Source organism: Trachurus japonicus, chromosome 6, assembly GCF_045865225.1.
Source record: "Trachurus japonicus isolate A0001 chromosome 6, Traja_1.0".
In the NCBI taxonomy this organism is placed as follows: Eukaryota; Metazoa; Chordata; class Actinopteri; order Carangiformes; family Carangidae; genus Trachurus; species Trachurus japonicus.
The window spans coordinates 26,025,028-26,043,725 of record NC_140912.1 but is presented as its reverse complement, the minus strand read 5'-3'; the positions used below and the strand labels follow the sequence as shown (position 1 = coordinate 26,043,725).

Below are 18,698 nucleotides of genomic sequence, written 5' to 3'. Positions count from 1 at the left end.
TGAAAAAGTAATAAAAATGTGGATGTGAAAAAAAGTGTGAGTTGTTTTTTGTTTTTTTATACATATATATTTCTTTTGTTGAATTTTCAACAAGATCAAGTTCATGCTGCAAATTTTACTTGACTTCCCTCAGGAGCCAAACCTCAGCATCTGTTCTGCATCTCCAAAGCCTGGCAGGGACACATCGTTTATTATCAATCACAAAGAAGGACACTGTCTCACATTGTTTGAGTTGAGATCTAAATTTTCACTGTGACAAATAAGGCTGTGCTGGAGGATCGTTTCATGGACACAATTAAAAAAACCAACAAAATTATAATTATTTTAATTAAAACATTCGTCGGCTGCCCACCCACACACACAGACACGCCACATCTACTCTGCAATTACAACCCACTGTAGTGTGCATGCATTCAGGCTGAGCCGGCTACACAATAAAGATCAAGTGTGAATCCAAACTCGCAGCTGTTTTTAGTTCAGGTATTATTTGTTAAATTCAGTGTCTTCGTCACAACACCTTTGTGACTTTTCTTGACCCTCTGATCTAGTAGCAACAGTGATTGTCATTAAAATGATCATAAATCAATCATTTCATCACTGAACATTTTGAAAGTAGGAGGGTGAAGACATAAAGCTATAAATAGAACACACAGATCATAATAATTATAGTAGTAATAGTGCAAGTGCTCACACTACAGGGATAGTTCAATATTTTGGCAAATTCTTCTATCGCCATAATCCCTATAGTCATAGCAGTAGGTTCATTAGCTTTAATTATCAGTGCATGTTGTTTTGAGATCTACGGGGCAGAGACGCAAGCTGCTCAGTGAACACAATGGAGGTGAACGGTACAGGTCCCCTGTCCCTCATCAAACTCATCAAATACACAATCCAACAACTCCACAACGCTCTGGTGGACAAGTTGTGACCTGCACATTCACCACGCTATGAAATAATAATGTAATATTACGAGACAGAGTTGTTTTAGAGGCAAATGCAGCCGGAACTACTTTCCAGACACAGCTGGAGTGATTTCAAAAGTAGTAGTAGTTCCCAGTATTTGCTTAATGTGTTGTAATGTTACATAATTATACATGATTATTTCATAGCGTGGTGAATGTGCAGGTCACAACTTGTCCATGAGAGTGTTTTGGAGTTGTTGGATTGTGTATTTGATGAGTTTGATGAGGGACAGGGGACCTGTACCGTTCACCTCCATTGTGTTCACTGAGCAGCTCACATCTCTGCCCCGCCGATCTCAAAACAACATGCACCGATAATTAAAGCTAATGAACCTACTGCTATGACTATAGGGATTATGGCAATAGGCGAATTTGCCAAAATGCTGAACTATCCCTTTAAAGTACACAAAAACATTCAGCAGAGGTTTTGCCTGTGTGTGTGTGTGTGTGTGTGTGTGTACTGTGGTCCCAGCTGGTCTCGATTTAGCTTTCATTTGTTGTTCCTCCAGGGAACAGATAATGCAGCCGTCCATTTGTGCTTCCATCCAGCATAACAAGGAGGAGAGGAGCATCTCTGCAAGTGATTCACATCAGAACACACAAAAAGACGATCTGCTGTCTTTCCCAGTCTGGTCCGTCCACACGGTCCAAAGAGAGACATTGTTGTGGTCTCAGACTAACACATGCATTCAACACCCGGATGGGGTTAAACCAGCTAACCGCATTTTTAGTGATGTTGTCGTTGTCGATCTGTGTTTGTAACACAACACTTCGTAAAAATTGCACATTCAATAGTCAAGAGAGATCTTTTTAAACTCATCTAACCATCCTCTCTGCAGATCAGAATCATCTTGCCTCGTGTGAACACACAGATGTGGCTCTCCTAAATTCTCTTTGGGATTCCTCGCTGAAAAGTCTACAGCGTATTTGCCAGTTCATTTCCCCCCGTGTTGATCTGCCAGCTTTGATAAATGTTCCTACGACTCAACAGTGCTTTTGAACGCGTCACAGGTCCTTTCAAGTTGTGTAACCACTCTGTAGCAGCCGCTTGCAGACGCCACTCGGCCCTGCAGAGGGTCACTAATGAGTGATGAATACCCGCTTCTCACCGTAGTCCGTCTCCTCTCCCGCCGTCCCCCCCTCCTCCGCCGCCGCCCCCGTCCTCCCCCGCCACTTAAAGGGCCACGACGTCAGGCTGGTCCTGTTGTGGCAGCTCAGTTTGGGGTCATGCAGGAGGTTCCACATGAGCCAGATCTGCGGGACGCTGAGGCTGTGGACGACCATGAGCTCCTGGTAGAAACAGGGGTCGAACGTCTGGAGGTGGGGCGCCGCGGACGGCCGGGGAATGCCGAAGGTCCTGAAGCCCTGGTGGCGCGACGGTTTGACGCCAATCAGCTGGAGGCACATTCCCAGGAAGACATCGTCGATGGGGAACAACTCCACCTGGAAGAAGCAAGAAGATCTTAAAGGGATAGTTCAACATTTTGGCAAATCGGCCCATTGCCATAATAATCCCTATAGTCATAGCAGTAGGTTCTTTACCTTTAATTGTCGGTGCAAGCTATTTTTAGAACGGCGGAGCAGAGCCGCGAGCTGCTCAGAGCTACGCTACCGAGGCTCATGGTTTCTCTCATCAAACTCATCGAATACACAATCCAACAACTCCAAAACGTTCTCGTCGACAAGTTGTGACCTGCACATTCACCACGCTATGAGATAATAACAGAACGTTACGAGACGAGGCAAATGCAGAGACTGCTTGCCGAAAAACTGCTCCTGACGGGACGGGAACGCGCATCAGCGGTTTTGCATGAATTTACCTTGAAAACAACTCCGTCTTGTAACATTCTGTTATCATCTCATAGCGTGGTGAATGTGCAGGTCACAACTTGTCGACGAGAACGTTTTGGAGTTGTTGGATTGTGTATTTGATGAGTTTGATGAGGGAAACCAAGAAATCCCATGAGCCTCCGTAGCATAGCTCTGAGCAGCTCGCGGCTCTGCTCCGCCGTTCTAAAAATAGCTTGCACTGACAATTAAAGGTAACAAACCTACTGCTATGACTATAGGGATTATGGCAATGGGCCAATTTGCCAAAATGTTGAACTATCCCTTTAAAGTAAAACTTAAATAAAATGTTTATTCTGTTATTTAATTTGACTTACCTGTTGACATGAAGAGCTGAGTCTGCGAGCTGTGTGTCCCGACATGACAAACCCTCCTCCTCCAGCGTAGTTGGGGTACAAACCTCCTCCGTACACGAACTCTGGGACGTAGTACTTGGAACTGCGGCGGCGGATCGGCTTGGCGTGGATGATGATGTCACCGACAAACAGATCCTCGTCTGACTTTTGCCCCTGCAGCATCTCTAATATGTTCTCCACGTTCACATACACATCAGCATCGCCCTTGAAGATGAACCTGGAAGACAAAAGAAAACGTTTGTGTGTGTGAGCTACGAGCTGAAAGTCATGTAAACTCTTGATTTCTTCTGGAAACACTGACTTGACGTGCGGACAGCTGCTGTTGACCCATTCCAGAAAATGTGTCTCCTTCAGCGTCAGGTTGAAGAAAGTGTCCTCAAAGTCCCAGAGCAGAATATCACTGAACGCCTGACTCTCGTAGGCCAGGAGCCGGTCCCACAGAGGGAGGGCGGTTCGATTCCTGGGAACGCCCAGCAGGAAAACCGTACGAATGGACACGCCGTTTTGGAACTGTCCCTCTTTACCCCACGTCCGACGTACCACCTAAAAAAAAGTCAAGAGTGAGGAGAAATGGAAAGGAAACATGTTATACTATATACAGCTCTGGAAAAAAATAAGAGACCACTTTCACAAATGTTTCTTAAAAGCATCTCTACATGTATGATGTGTGTGATGTGTATGACAGTCATTCTTTTCTTTTCAGTTTTAAATACCAACACAAACACAACTCATTCTACTTAATGAGACACTGATGAGGTCATCACCTGAACCACATCTGATTTTATACAAAAACCACTGCTGAGATTAAACATTGACATTATCCCACAAAAACTGATTTAAAATATTCTTGCTGTGTTGTTTAGGAATAAATATGAACATGTTTTCTTTGCATTATTATTATTCAAGGTCTGAAAAGATATGATATTTTTTGTTATTTAGACTAGTTTAGTCATTTTCAGCCAATAAAAGCTCTAAATGACAATATTTTTATTTCAATTTTGGCAGTTGATAGAATAAAACAAATTGTTTTTAATTTAATTTTACTCAAACACATCTATAAATAGTAAAACCAGAGGAACTGATCATTTTGGGAGTGGTCTCTTAATTTTTCCAGAGCTGTATATTATATACTTGGACATTGATTGGACGTGTTGCATTAATAAAACTTTGGATGATCTACCTGTCGCTTATCAAAATCTGCAGCGATGGACTTCACTGCGATGAGCATGTAGGGAGCGGTGGTCGACCCTTCATCTCCTCCTCCTCCTCCTCCTCCCTCTGCTCCTGTGATGTGACATTTCTCCGGCTGGTCTATGAGCAGCTGAAAGTTCCTGTTGTCCTTTTCTCTCAGGTAAGTCTCAAAGTCGAACGGCGGCATGGTGGGCAGGGCGTTCCCAGCCGGTTTGGTTGGCACAGCATTCTTCCGTCGCGACTTGGATTTCCCCTTCGATTTGACCTGAGGCTTGGACTTGGCCGGCGGAGGTTTAGTCTTGGCCTGCGACTTACAGGGAGGAGGCTCTGGATCTCTGGAGGGGCTCGGTGGAAGCTGACGGATGGAAGACAGAAGACAGAGGACAATGACCACACGAGTAAATGTCATTTTAATGGGCAGATAATGAATTGCCCCAGATTTTCTAAGCGATAGAGAATGAAATGTTGATCCTGCTTCATCATAAACTGAGCTGGACTCTGTGTGAATCAGTGCAGATGGACAAATAACACAAACAAAAATACAAACACACGGTGTGTGTGCACAAACACTGATGCACTCTACATATGCAGTATGAATATTCATACAGAACATACTGTACAGTATCCTGATCCGACAGTAAACAGTATGTGACGATATTGTATCTGATGTGAGCAGCCACCAGACTGAGAGATATCTCCTAATCTTGTTTCTATAAGCTCAGTCACGTCATCTATACTGTATGCATCACATTATTATTTATGCGTTTATTTGGATCGACTATTTGTACAGGGTTCCTACACATTTCAAATGTCCAAATGTCATACTTTTTCCAGACCCTAATTTCCAGACTTCTCTGTAAAAAAATTCAAATAATTTGTGATATTTGAGTAAATAGATGTGCATAATATAAAAAAGCATGTAATTAATCATTTGTTTTCATTATTCTGAATGTGTATGCCATTATGTAACCAAATAATTTCCAGGAGATTGTAGCTAGGTACAAAGGTAGTACAAAATAATGAACCCAAATAACTTCAGATAAGACCAAAACCAGATGATAAATATATTTCCAGACAATAGTTTCCATTTTCCATACATTTCCAGACCTGGAAATGTATCAAATGTCATACTTTTCCACTTTCCATACTTGCGTAGGAACCCTGTTTGTAACATTTCAAGCTGAAATTCAACTATTCAGATGCTTCACTATCCCCCACCTTCCCTCTGACGCTAATCATTTAATTGTTTGCTAACTGTTTCATGAATATTTGCATTAACGTTGTTGAACATTAGAGATTAGTGAGGTGTTATGACTGGAGGATAAAGTGCAATAGGAATCTCAAATAAAGCAAAAAACCAAACTAACAGACATTCAGAGACAATAAAAACTTCTTTGATTGTGCTACCTACATGCAAACAAACACACACACACAGTAGAATTAGAGCAGGTCCTACCCCTGGAGGCTCTTTGACCACTTTCGCCCCACTGGTTCCCAGCAGCGTCCGGCTGGAGCTGGTTGAGCCGTGGATCTCCAGCTTCCAGACCGGTCTGTCCCAACCAGAGGACAGCACCACCTGGACACATGATGGGGACATGGGGAGTGAAAGACATTTGGATCATTCAGGACATTTAAATTAAATTGCTGGTTGTTTTGGTGTGGTCGTCGTTACCTGGCGAGCATAGAGCAGCAGACAGAACAGAACCAGCAGCAGCATCGTGCACATCACGTCTCCCTTCACGTGGAGGATCCTCCTCAACATGACTGTCCTCCTCAGCATCTTCTATGGACACTGACCTCAGATCAGTATTAAACTATAATGCATTGGAGAGGGGCTCCTAAACTTCATGTTGACTTCATATGCCTCCTTTGTGCATATCACTCATCATGTGACTGAATGTACATCCACCGTCTCTGTCTCCATCTTCCATCGTCCTCAGACACCTGGACACAACAGGAGAAAAATGTCAATAGTTAGTAAGTTGATTTAATTTAATCAGTGTTTAATTATGCCTAGATGGGCCAGTAAGATGCTAAGTATTCAATGACAATAATCAGGATGGAAGTTGAAAGAAAGTTTTACAAAATTCAGAAAAAACATTTCAGAGCATTCAATTTTACTTTCCAAGTTGGATATTAAATCCTTTGTCGTAATTACGATGTTTTTTTGTTTTTTTGAGGAATCTGACTAAAACAAAAAGAGCCAACTCATCACATCACCACCACAGAACCAAAATAAAGGTTAGGCTTTTTTTACTCCCCAAGCCTTATCTTTCCATTGTTCCTTATAGGGTTATGTAGAAATGTCATATGATTATGTTCAATCATCTTCCACTACAAGTTGTTCATAAAAATAAAAATGTGCATTATGATAAGAGAATATAGTAGCAATATCTTTTAACCAGTCAAATATGTACAGCTATTCATGGTCTCTGTTTCGCTCTACTCTCTCCTCTCCAACCCTGACCAGTGGAGGCAGACTCTCTGTATAATTAAGTGAAGCTGTAAAGTGCTTGAGATACTGTATATTATGATTTGTCTCTACACAAATTGAACTAAATTGAATTAAAGGCCTTGTTCATCTTATCTACTACAATAAAATCTAATTTTCGAACAAATCCCAGCGCTTTCTTCCACTTTATGACTGTGATTATACTTCACAGATCTTATAATATCTAAAAAATAAATGCAGAAACTATATATTATTGATCTCCTTCCCATCCCAAATCCCCTCTCTTCCTCGCTCCTCTGCTTGGGAGGGGGAGTGTCTGTGTCTTATGTAAGGGAACATGAGGGCACACAATATTTCTAAGAACACAGTGTCCCAACATCCATGTCAGAAAGCATCACTAAACTTTGCTGACGGTGCAGAAAGACATCACGCAAAGGAGCCGTCAATCAAAGAGCGCCAATTACAGAAGAGCCAGAGTCAACCAAAAGTGTCTGAATAATCCGCAAACTGCACATTTCTGTTTGCATGCGGGCCGGGGGAGAGAAAAAAATACTGCATGCGGCGCAAGTTTGAGCTGACTGACTGATTCCGTTAACGTGCAAGACGCAGTGAAGCATTTGAGTCATTGAAAACTTACCAGACCGAGACGGAGGAGGAGGTCAAACTGAAAACATCTGTGCAGTGAACGCAGCTACCTGAAATAAGCAACAAACCGATGAAACTGAGCTGCAGAGTTTACAGAGAAAAACATTCAGTGGTAAAAAAATAAATAAATAAAATGAAAATGAAATAAAATAAATAAAAAAAGAAGAGGAGAAGACAGTCGCAGTGTGCGTGTCCGTGAAAGACGAGAGAAAGAGAGGGAGAGAGAAGACTCAAACTCTTCTCCTGCAACTGCTCAACTTTACGAGCGGCTGCGCTCATGGTGCCTTCACGTACCGTAGGAAATACCGCGACTGCATATTCCCTCTTGGACCCTCGGAACCATGCGAACACATCCAACAGATTAAAAAGCTCTAACATGAACCTGCTTATTTATTAACTCATCATCACCAAACATCAAACTCCCACACATGGACAGGCCCTGTGACAAAGTCTGACTCTATTATTCTAGAGTCTAATTATTTATTTATTAAGTTTTATTGTGTATTTTTTTTTATCTTTAGTATTTTTGCCTTTTTTTTTGTATGTTTTATTGTTTTTATTTCACTGTACAGCACTTTGGAAACCTTTGTGTTTATTTAAATGTGCTTTATAAATAAAATGGATTGGATTGGATTGGATTGGACTCAGTAGCAAGAAGTTGGAGGTTGCCAGAAGCACGTGAATGCAGCATCTTCATTTTTTTCTTGAAAAATTCCGACCACGTGACTTGAACTGGAGCTGAGCAAGCCAGATGCCAACACAGCAACAGGAGAAGATGGAAAAGGAAGAAAGAAAAAGGAGGGATACATTAAAAAAGGAAAAGAAAAGAAAAAGTGGTGTAAACCGTAAAACATGAGTCATGACTTTGTCTCGCCTGTTCTTACAGGGGGACTCGGGGCTCGGGTCCAGCTAGAGCACAGTGTCCCTGGAGGCAGCACAGCTTCTGGGGCCTGGTCAAGGCACTGAAGAAGGAAAGAAAAGAGAGAAAACACAGAAAACAGAACAAATCTAGAGGAAGAGGTGACATGTGTTAGGTGACATCATAATGAACAATGACATCATATTCAGATGCAGTGAAATTAGCCATAAAATATAGGTTAAGGTTACACACACACACGTAGATTCAAAAATCTCAGACGAGACCTCTTCACATTCCTGATTCACTTGAATGGAAACACAGTCATCACATATTTTTACATACGAAGTCCAGAAGTGTCCTTGAGCAAAGCACTGGCTGAACCCTCAACAGCTGCGGTAGAAGAGCTCAGTGGAGAGTAAGAATACAATTCGAAACCACTTTCCCAGAGTCTCTGATGTCTTTGAATACATCACACCTACACGACTTGCTGCTGGCTGCGGGGACACTTGGCTGTAGGTTGTCTAAAGTTACTGATGCTGAACATCTGTTCTGCAGTTTGAAAGAGACATTCAGACCATCAGATAAAAAACAAAAGAACATGAAAAGAGACAAAGATGTTTGGCTGCTCATTTAAGAAGAGGACTGGCCTCGCTGATTTTACACGCTCTAATTGTATTTTCAACATTAAAGTCAAACCAGAGGTGCAGTGGGAGTGAAACCGCTGAGCTTATCAGTTTGTCTGAAACTTAAAATCGCTCCAAGAAAGTCAACAGTTCCACAAACATTTAAAACATAAGTTAATTTAATAATAGTTTCTGCGACAAACACGACATTACATTTTGCAATCTCTGTGTACGATCTACAAAAAAGGTAAACAAGTTATACACACAGCTTCGGTCCTCTGTAACATTCATTATTTTTTTTAAATAGTTTATTCTTTGGCTACAAACACCACGCGCACACAACGACAGCTGGGAGCAGAGGCCTGGGTCTGAGTTGAGCCGTCTGGGCCGTCGTCGTTGTCGGTGATTTCACGGGCACAAAACGCTCTGTCTCAGAGAGCTGCTCTGTCCCTCGCCCCAGCTGTGCTCTCTCTAAACATCACTGTGTCAGCTGGATTAAACAGCACGTACTGTAGGCCTCGCCTTGCCTCGGAAACGGAGAGTCTGGATGATTTTTCTGAAGTTTAAACTTTCTTTAAACGGTCACCTGATCGCCTCAATAAACCTTAAGAACTACTGATCACCACACACTGAATATGTGAGTGTGTAACTGATGGGGGAAAAAAACCCAGCAATATGCTGAACCGTTTCGATCAGTGAACTGATTACTCGGTACTCTAAAGCATCGCCCTCCTCAGACCGTATATGCAAGTTTTTTGGTCAAAGTCTCCCTTTCCTGTTTTTGGTCCAGCTGAACTCTCTAAACAGTTACATCACTCCTACACTAACTTTGACTCTTTGTCTAGCTAAGGTGGACGGCACAAAAAAAAAAGAAAAAAAAAAAAGTCAGCTCCTCCACAACGGCCACAGAGCAACACTGAGATGGATGACAGTGCATTAGGCCTGTGGTCAGCACTTTTACTTCTGACGCTGCAGAATGTCAAGTTTTCAAGGAGCCGGTGCCGAATGTTGCTGCCAGGCTGTTGCTCAAAACTGAGTCGTGGAAAAAAAAAAGATGGATTAAGGCTACAACAGTGTCCCCCCCTTTCCAGAGTCCTAGTGTCTTCTGCTTTTAAGTCCACACATATTTACTGTGTTCACAACAAGCGTCTCTCCGTTTCGTTCTGTTCTGTCGGTTCCTGTGTCCCTCTCTCAGGAGGACGCAGTGCCGGCTCTCATGATCCTGAAGAGTGAGTTGATGTTATTGCTTTTGATGGCGTCTCGACAGGCGGAGATCACCTGGTTCTTGGGCTTACCGACTGAAAAAAAAAAAGGTTAAAGAAGAGAGATGAAGAGAGAGAGATTAGGAGGTGACAAGACAGGTATGTAAGATGTAACGACACATAAAAGCTGATGAGCCTGTCCTAAATCATTTCTAAGCTTCAAAGCTCTGCTCATTGCCAAATGTTGCTCAAACCAGGATTAATGTGTCAAATCTTTTTTCCTCTTAAGTTTTACCCCACATTCTTTATTATTGTTGAATACATGTTATTAATGGGAATTTGTTCCTTCTTATTTTTCTTCTTCTGCCACAGGAAAAAGCCACTGTTTTAAATTTCTCCCAATTTTCTCCAGCTCTTCTCCTCCTGGGTGAGGGATCCCTCCCCTGTTGCTCACCCTGAGGTTTCTCCAATTTTTTCCCTGTTAAAAGGGTATTCCTGGGAGTTTTTCCTCAGTCAATGTGAGGGTCTAAGGGCAGATGTTGTCATGATGCTGTGTAAAGCCCGTTGAGATAAACTGTTTGTAAGAACGGGCTATACACATAAAATTGCCTTGCCTTGCCTTCAGAGTCAGATTTGGAGACAACTTGTAAAATGACAACACGTGGTTACGAGTGTTGTTTCCTGTCAAAACTCTCTTCACTCCTAACTAACGAGCTACATGTTGTTACGCTGCCAAAAATAGCTACAGACAATCAGCCACACTCAAACACACTGAGAAACATTTAACTGACTCAAACACGTATTGCACACAAGATTCATTAGATGTTTGAAACAAACGTCTAATTAATCAGACTGCTTTCTCTAATGTGCGTGATCATAGTGCACACACACATACACAGACTGGCTTACCTCGGAGTCTACCAGCCCGCTGTATGGCCTGGTTGACTGACTTGAGACAGGCCAGTAGGGCATTGTGGTTGTTAGAGCGTATCTTATACTCGTTGATGAGATCCCTGTTTAGATCATACAGCTCTCTGTAACGCTTCTTCGTGGTCGTCCTACAGGAAACAGAGAATGAGAGAAGACATGGAGAAAATGAAAAATTACAATGTAACTTTTTTTCTTTTTGTTTCTAAACTAACACTCTTGTTATCAATCCGTGGTGAAATATGTACAGTTTATGTTCTTAATGTTATTTTGATCCAGAAGTCACTAGTTAACATATTTGGTGGAACTTGACGACTTGATTTATGATCTATGAAGTGTTGAAGTGAGTATGGGTGAAGGGATTACTTGGTAACTCACATGTCACCCATAAGGCGAGCATCCTCTGCTTGCACCAGCATGTTCCTGATGTAGTTGGAGTGGTCGGCCATGGCTGCAGTCAACTTCTGATGGACCGAGTGGAACTCATCCACCTAGCAAACAGATGTTTTAATACACCACAGAGGCAGGGATTTAAGTTCTGGTTTACTAAACAAACAGGTCATGACAGACTCAACACAGCATGCGCAACACAAACTAGATGCACAACTTTCACATTGACAAATAAAGACTGAACCTTTCATGAGCAAGCTTAACTTTTCTCAGCTCACAGCGTTTTACACGGGATTCCCTGATAAACATTTGTGTTTCAATGTTTAAGTGGAATAAGAAGCATAAATTGTCTGACAGAACAGACTTCAATCCAAATAAAGCCAAACCTCGGTGAGTGTCGTGCGCAGCTCCTCAAAGTATACTGGGAAATCTGCTTCTGCTGACAGGTCCTCTATTGCCAAGAAGGAGGCCAGTGATTGGACCAGATCTCCAGCCAGGTCGATGTCATCAGTTTTCAGAGTGATCTGATTGGACAGATTGGGAATTAATTATGTAACCGAGTGATTTCAGTCGATTTCATTGCTGTAACTGATAAGTGTGACTTTATGCTTACAGACTAATCATGGAAATCTTAGAAAAGTCCCAGAGAAGTTTCATAATGTGCATGGAATAATTTGATTCCTCTGCTACAGCATGATAAGAGGAATTCATGACTCAACTGACCTGATTACTGTTAAAAACAGATATATAATGAGACATTAAGCACAGGTTTTTTTTTATGTAGACTGTTAGTTGTTTAGTTTCCAAATAAATGAAATCACAGTGACTTTATTTATATAAATGAAGTTTAAATACATGAAGTTTAAGTACATTAACTTCCTTGGGAATTTAAAGTTAAACATCATTGTGAACATGTTTTTAAAAAAAAGCTACAACTATGAAATACTGTAAGGTTAAACCTAAACACATCATTATTGCGTCCTTGTGTGTACCTGTCCGTTGCTGGCCATGCTGATGGACAACAGTCCCCCTCCTCTTAGTGAGCTAAAGGTGACATCAGGACTGTCCACTCCCTCTGGAAGCAGGAAGTTCTGATTCAGCCACATCACCACCTACACCCACAAAGAAAAATTACACAAATAAATCCGGGGGAAATTAATGAATCAATGAATGAAAAAATAAATAAACCTTGGCAAGAGAATGCCTTCAACATAGATCGGCAGTGTTGCAGCCTACCCGCTGTGGTCGGTCACTGATGCTGAAGGTGACCACTCCAGTGGGCGGATCGGCCGAGGAGTCAAAGTTGACGTCGTACATGGAGAAACGAGGCAGCTGACGAGTGATTTCAAACACGTGGAACTGTGTGCTGGAGAAGAAAAGAAGGCAGAGGAGACAAACTAGTGTTGTTAATTGATTGGGGAGAAAGTTTGAATTATCATATCCTTTATAAACCCAGTATGCCATGAGTTTGTTTGCTAGTGGGCATGCCGTACCTAGTTTTCCCTCCAACAAAGGCTTTGATGTGCAGATCCACTGGTATGTCTTTTGGAGGAACGATGGGGACGCGGACGCAGCCTGACAGGTTCTGGGCACTGGGATGCACAACATGGCTCTCACCCTCAAATATTCCCTCAGCAAAGATGAGCACGGCACGGATGATTGTCTCTGTACGGGATAAAGCAGAGATTCAAGCATTAATATTATAATTCGTATTCAGCACATGAATGATGGGCTTAAAATTATCAGCTCAACTGCTACAACGCTGTACCATTTGGAGTTGAAATGCTGAGCTCCACATGAGCCTTCTGGGCCTCCGTAGCAGGTCTCACTGACAGTGCTGTCTGTAGCTGGGTGTTGGCTGGTATGACACCCATCCCACTGTTTGTCTCTGACACACCCTGAAACAATAGTTTAACAGTTTGTGTTAAATGTTATGTTGCACAAACACAATAATAGCCTGTCTACTGTCGGTTATGAATCCTGTGATCATCTATATCAGGGGTGGGGAACCTTTTTCATATCAAGGGCCATTTCAATTTTTATAAAGTCCTCCGAGGGCCATAGCCTACTATTATGATCACATAACTAGCGAAAAAAGTCTAACTGCTGTGTTATAAGCCTCATGATTGCTGCATTTCTAGACTCACCTAATGTGATGGCTGGAACTGTTTTTCACGAACTCTCCTTCAGCGTGAGGTTTCAGCTTCGTCGCCACCACAAAACTTGCACGCGTAATATTCTCTCTGTCAGTCTGCGGTCATGAGACAGCTACTTGTTGAGTACCCAAACTCCGACGAAGAGCATTAATTTTATCCAAACGCATTGTCCTCTCAACTCATCAAGTTGTTTCAAGCTGCCAGCGCCTCGCCACAAACTAGGCACACTGGCTTGCCTTTCACTTCAACAAAGAAAAAGTAATTTGTCCATTTTTCCTGGAATACGCGACATTCTGCGTCCACCTCCCTTTTCTTGACAGTCGCCATGATCCATCACTTGTCAATCACTCTGGCCCAATGCAATGACAGTAGCCTACATCACATGCTGTATTCACTGACCCTGACGTTGACTCGGACATAGGACATAGGCCGTCTGTTTCTCTCAGAAAACGAATGGCTGGCGATATATTTTTTCCTGCTTTTTTTTTTTTTTTAATTTATTCATATATGCATAACATATAAAATATAAAAATTGTATTGCATTGCGGGCCGATTGAAATGGTCTCGCGGGCCGTATACGGCCCGGAGGCCGGACGTTCCCCACCCCTGATCTATATGAAGTCCGCCATCTCTGAGGTGAACAGGGGAGTGGCAAAAATGATGAATGAAATTAGAAAGGGAAAAAAAAAGCTGAGCAGAGAGAGATTCAGAGAGATCACACCTCAGGAAAAAATAGCTGGATGGATGAGAATTGGAGAGCATAATCTGTACAAATACATGAATATAAATAAATGTACCTTGGCGTTCTCTTCATAGTTTCGTAGCTCAAGCAGCAGATTCTGTCTGCGCTGGCTGAGCTCTCTAATCAGGTCCTGCTCAGCACTGGTGTCCATGAGATTTCCTTTTAGGTCCTTACTGGCTGGCAGGTAACCACGGACTACAGGATACACACATTGACAACAATGATAACACCATAAAGCTCAAAAAGACATTCTCTCAAATCATGTCTAGCATGTGTGCAGTCTATTTGAGTATACAGTATAAATAAATGTCTTATATATAAAAACCACAAAAATGTAACTACATTGGTCCAGAATACAACTTACCCTCTCCCTCTATGGAAGTGCAGATCAGTTGTTTCTGTCCATCCAACCTGTAGTCTCCCTCCACCACTCCTGCCACGGATGAGGAGAGGTTGTCTTTGAAAATGACCTCACCTGTACGGTCGCTACGAGCATCAATCTGCAACAACAAAAAAAGAACGTGATCAGAAAATGAAGTACAGCAGGAAAAACTACAGAAATCACTCAAAAATATTATTATGAATAAGAGCTTGTTCCTAGACTCCAGGCCTGTTAAGTAGCGTGCTTACCTTTCCATTAGACCATCCAGTAATAAGCTCCACAACTCCATCAGCATTCAGGTCAAAGGCATGGATGCTCATTGCGTGATTCTTAGACTGAAAACACAGCATTACATAGTATATTGAAACATTGTCATTGTTAATCAGCCATTATTGAAATATTTAAGGTATCATATGCCAGATAGGTATTATGATAATACAATATACAAGGGAGGACTTCAGTATAAAAAGCTACAGAAAATGTAACACATACAGTAGTGTTTATGCTTATTTGTCTATAAAGGCTAGGTCATCATGTCCAAAAATACATCACTGTGGTACCTTGATCCTCCAGTAGCGAGCAGTGCGGTCATAGACTCCAACAGTGCCATTAGCCAGGGCATAGCCAAACCTGCTGCCATGCATATGGCACAATGATGTTACTGTCTGGATGAAGAAAGACAGAGAGGGTCATACCAGTGCAATGTCCAGAACAGTTATTTTTCCATTACTGCCTGCTCTAAAAAAAATCCCTTCCTCAATTTAGCATAATTAAAAAACACAACTTAGTCAAAGTAAATTAATTTACTTTCCACTCATTTACCTCATTTTCAGTCATCTCAGACACAAGCTCGTCCTCTTTGAACACCCTGATGTCAAAGTCCTCAGATCCAACCAGAAGCTATAAACATAAATTTCATTTAACATGTGTGAATAGTGAGTTGTTGACGACAGGAGACAGACTGAAGGGAAGCAATAAAACCTGCTGCAGACACACACACAGCATTTCTTAGAATGCAAGCAGGTCAGGACTTACCTCATTCTTCCCATCCCCAGTGAAGTCACAGAGCACTAGAGACCGGACATTATCTCCAGTTACCTAAGAACAAGATATTTCATGATTACAATTAACAGAAATGTTGATCCAAAGGACAACAACTTCTTACAGGGCCTGAAAGCAATCACAGCACAGTCTTATGTATTAATTTTAGATGAATTTGCCTGATAATTAAAAATTATATCATGAATCCACCCTGTATGTGGTTGAATTATGGTTCATAATACAAAAGTATGAAGATATAGCCCGTGACTAGTTCATGATAAAGGATAATAACTAACTCCAATGTTCAGATTGATATTAAACACTTAATTGCTGACGTATGACACTTAAAGATAAGACAAACTGAAGTGTAGTCTGACTTCAAAGTATGATGTTAGTTCTTACTGTCCAAAAGTGGTCATTGCCCTCATAGTCGAAGCCTTGCAAGGCACAGTTCCCTCCAATGATGGCAAGAGGAGAAGCAATGTCCCCAAGTTTCCCCAACACGATAGCATTGGCCCCATCAGTCACCTACAAATGGAAACAAGGTGTTAAAGCCAAACAAGGCATAAAGCATTGTCCATGTTCCTGTTTTTAATCAGCCCAAAGTTATCCCTTTCTCTATTCATCCTAACTGCCTATTAACTCACCTCTCTGTAGAATACATCAGCATTGTCATGGACATCGTAGGCCAGCAGATTGGTTTGGGAACCCACTAATAACGTGTCCCCGGTGGTGTTTGGTCCAAGCTGTCCTGCTGTTAGACAAGTGACTGCCTGGTTGATGTTGAGCAGCGAGATGTCAGAGTCCTGGGTGCTCTGGCTCAGTCGGTGGGCCACAGGTCTCTGACCACGAGCATGAGGGTTGTGGATGAAAACCTTTTTAAAGAGACAGAGAGGAGGGCATGAGGTAAAAATGTATTAATTAATACACTATACTCACAAACAGTTAGGGATATTTGACAAGAATATCCCTATAAAAAGTTCATGCTACAGTGATATTCTATCATGAAAGCAGGCCTTCTAAGTAGAAGTCAAAGTGTTGTCTTGGTCTCATGATGTCAAAATTTGAACATCACAGAGAAGAGAGGGAGAGAGAAGAGGACTGTATACAAATTGCCATTGAACCAGAACATTTAGTGGTTCAATGACAATTGAACCACTAAATCAGACGGTGCTTGTGATTTTTGTGGTTAATCACCTTGTTAGAGAACAGCATGTTATTCAATAAGTACTGAAACATTGAACAATTGGCATTCAAAAGTTTAGAGAAGGTTAAATTAAGTTCACCTGTAAAGGTTATACTGTAGTGCATTTTAGGTGCATTCTGAAATTTAATCCAAAAGCCAAACATCCCTAACTTTTTATGAGTAGTGTATATTGATTAATTCTTTGAGTCTAAACAAAATGTGGGGAAGTATTGCAAATTGAGGGAAGTCGGAAGAATATGTGAGTAAGGGTCATTCACTTTCTGCAATGTTTATCACAAGGCCACAAAAGCAAGCATGGGATTTTTAGCTAAACACCTGAAAATAAACCACACTATGCCATCTTCTTTTTGCTCACTACTATGTGTTCATTTATGTTGTGTAGGCACAATGAACATGGTAATAGTCTCACTCACCTTTCCAGCCTGCGTGGCTGCAGTAAGGCATGGGTGCACTCCATCAAATTTTCCAATAGTCACCATGCGAGGGTTAATCTTGTGGTTCAGCTTCAGCGTGAATATGGGGACCAACATGGTGCCTGCTGTATATCCTTAACCAGACGTGATCAAACAAGAAGGCAGCAGACAAACAGACAGACAAACAAACAAACAGACAGACAGACAGACAGACAGCACGGGGTTATTCATTATTCCAGCTCATTTCTTTTAGTGGATTTCAAGATTGACCAATCCAGCGCATCAGTAAAGAAGGCTTCCGTGCTCATGGTCTGAAGTGACAATGCGTGATTTTGCCACACTAATGTAATTACAGGCTTTACCCCACGACATCCAGTGGTGAGTTCTGTTGCCTAGCAACAAAGAGTGGCAAGCTAAAGCTTCTCGGCTAGCTAATCTCCCTGTCGTTTACTGAACAAGAATGCAAATAATACCACCCAAACAGACACCACGTGCGGCTTTTAAAACATATTATATGTTTTATATCACTACCAGCTAGCATACACTATTTCATTTTTATTTTAAAAAAAGAAAAATCGTTTATATCTGATTACATTGCCTTCCAAGCCTAGCTTAACTAGGTAACATTAACGTTGCTGGCTTCCGTGTTTCCGGAAACAACTCCAAACTACCGACGACTCTAAGAAACAAAACACAACAAAACGAGATCACGTTTTTTTTGAGAGAATATCCTCACCTGGTCCCCTCCTCAGCTGCAACTGCTAGGTTTTGTGCTAATAAGCTAGCAAGCTAATAAGCTAGCTGGGTGCCAAGGCAACGTAGCGACAGGTCACCGCTGATTCCCTGACAACAACCTCTTCCTGTCTGCACCTTTCAAAATAAAAGAGTTTAGAGGAGCAATGGTGCAATGAGGGATCGTTGAGTGGGGAAAAAACACCCTTGTATCTATTGACATGGTTACTTCAAATATAAAAGAAACATGTAAACAAATGGTTTGCAACTTATACCCTATAATAGCAGCCATCAGACTCTTTAATAGCATAATAAGAGTTGCACACCTGCACTTGTACATTACATTACATTGCACATAGGCTATTGTTCATCCTGCAACTGAATTACTGTAAATATGTTTTATGTCTCTATACAGATTTTATTACTGTATCCTAAATATGATTGCTACTAGCCTATGTTATTTTATTCAACTAATTATCTTATCAGTATTTTCTAATCTTTTTTATTTGAGTTGTGACAAAATAATTTCCTGCAAAGGATTTAAAAAGAACTATTCTATTCTATTGTAAT

At 41.5% G+C, this 18,698-nt stretch overlaps 2 protein-coding genes across 2 annotated transcripts; both read right to left on the bottom strand.

Annotated features, from left to right (window-relative positions):
- Nucleotides 1-1,739: 1,739 nt before the first annotated feature.
- On the bottom strand, nucleotides 1,740-7,721 carry b3gnt9 (UDP-GlcNAc:betaGal beta-1,3-N-acetylglucosaminyltransferase 9). Its single transcript, XM_085780022.1, has 7 exons — nucleotides 7,447-7,721; nucleotides 6,030-6,301; nucleotides 5,814-5,933; nucleotides 4,347-4,712; nucleotides 3,468-3,709; nucleotides 3,128-3,383; nucleotides 1,740-2,405 (listed from the first exon to the last, which is right to left on the bottom strand). The coding sequence occupies exons 2-7, from the start codon at nucleotides 6,135-6,137 to the stop codon at nucleotides 2,043-2,045; spliced, it is 1,455 nt and encodes a 484-aa protein (XP_085636148.1). The 5' UTR covers nucleotides 6,138-6,301; nucleotides 7,447-7,721; the 3' UTR covers nucleotides 1,740-2,042.
- Nucleotides 7,722-9,099: 1,378 nt separating this feature from the next.
- bbs2 (Bardet-Biedl syndrome 2) lies at nucleotides 9,100-18,276 on the bottom strand. The gene is made up of 18 exons (XM_085780021.1): nucleotides 18,133-18,276; nucleotides 17,397-17,530; nucleotides 16,424-16,651; nucleotides 16,179-16,304; nucleotides 15,771-15,833; nucleotides 15,558-15,635; nucleotides 15,296-15,400; nucleotides 14,984-15,070; nucleotides 14,718-14,853; nucleotides 14,409-14,548; nucleotides 13,224-13,353; nucleotides 12,949-13,120; nucleotides 12,692-12,821; nucleotides 12,448-12,567; nucleotides 11,842-11,979; nucleotides 11,444-11,556; nucleotides 11,048-11,196; nucleotides 9,100-10,234 (listed from the first exon to the last, which is right to left on the bottom strand). Exons 2-18 carry the CDS (start codon nucleotides 17,511-17,513, stop codon nucleotides 10,128-10,130), a joined length of 2,139 nt encoding a protein of 712 aa, XP_085636147.1. The 5' UTR covers nucleotides 17,514-17,530; nucleotides 18,133-18,276; the 3' UTR covers nucleotides 9,100-10,127.
- Nucleotides 18,277-18,698: the final 422 nt, after the last annotated feature.

Coding starts and splice junctions, on each gene's coding strand:
- b3gnt9 (XM_085780022.1), bottom strand. CDS start 6,137: ATGCTGAGGAGGACAGTCATGTTGAGGAGGATCCTCCACGTGAAGGGA. Junction 4,713..5,813: donor TGGTCAAAGAGCCTCCAGGG/GTAGGACCTGCT, acceptor TCCATCCGTCAG/CTTCCACCGAGCCCCTCCAG. Junction 2,406..3,127: donor TCAGCTCTTCATGTCAACAG/GTAAGTCAAATT, acceptor TGCTTCTTCCAG/GTGGAGTTGTTCCCCATCGA.
- bbs2 (XM_085780021.1), bottom strand. CDS start 17,513: ATGTTGGTCCCCATATTCACGCTGAAGCTGAACCACAAGATTAACCCT. Junction 14,549..14,717: donor CACTTCCATAGAGGGAGAGG/GTAAGTTGTATT, acceptor TGTATCCTGTAG/TCCGTGGTTACCTGCCAGCC. Junction 11,980..12,447: donor GCATGGCCAGCAACGGACAG/GTACACACAAGG, acceptor CTGTCCAATCAG/ATCACTCTGAAAACTGATGA.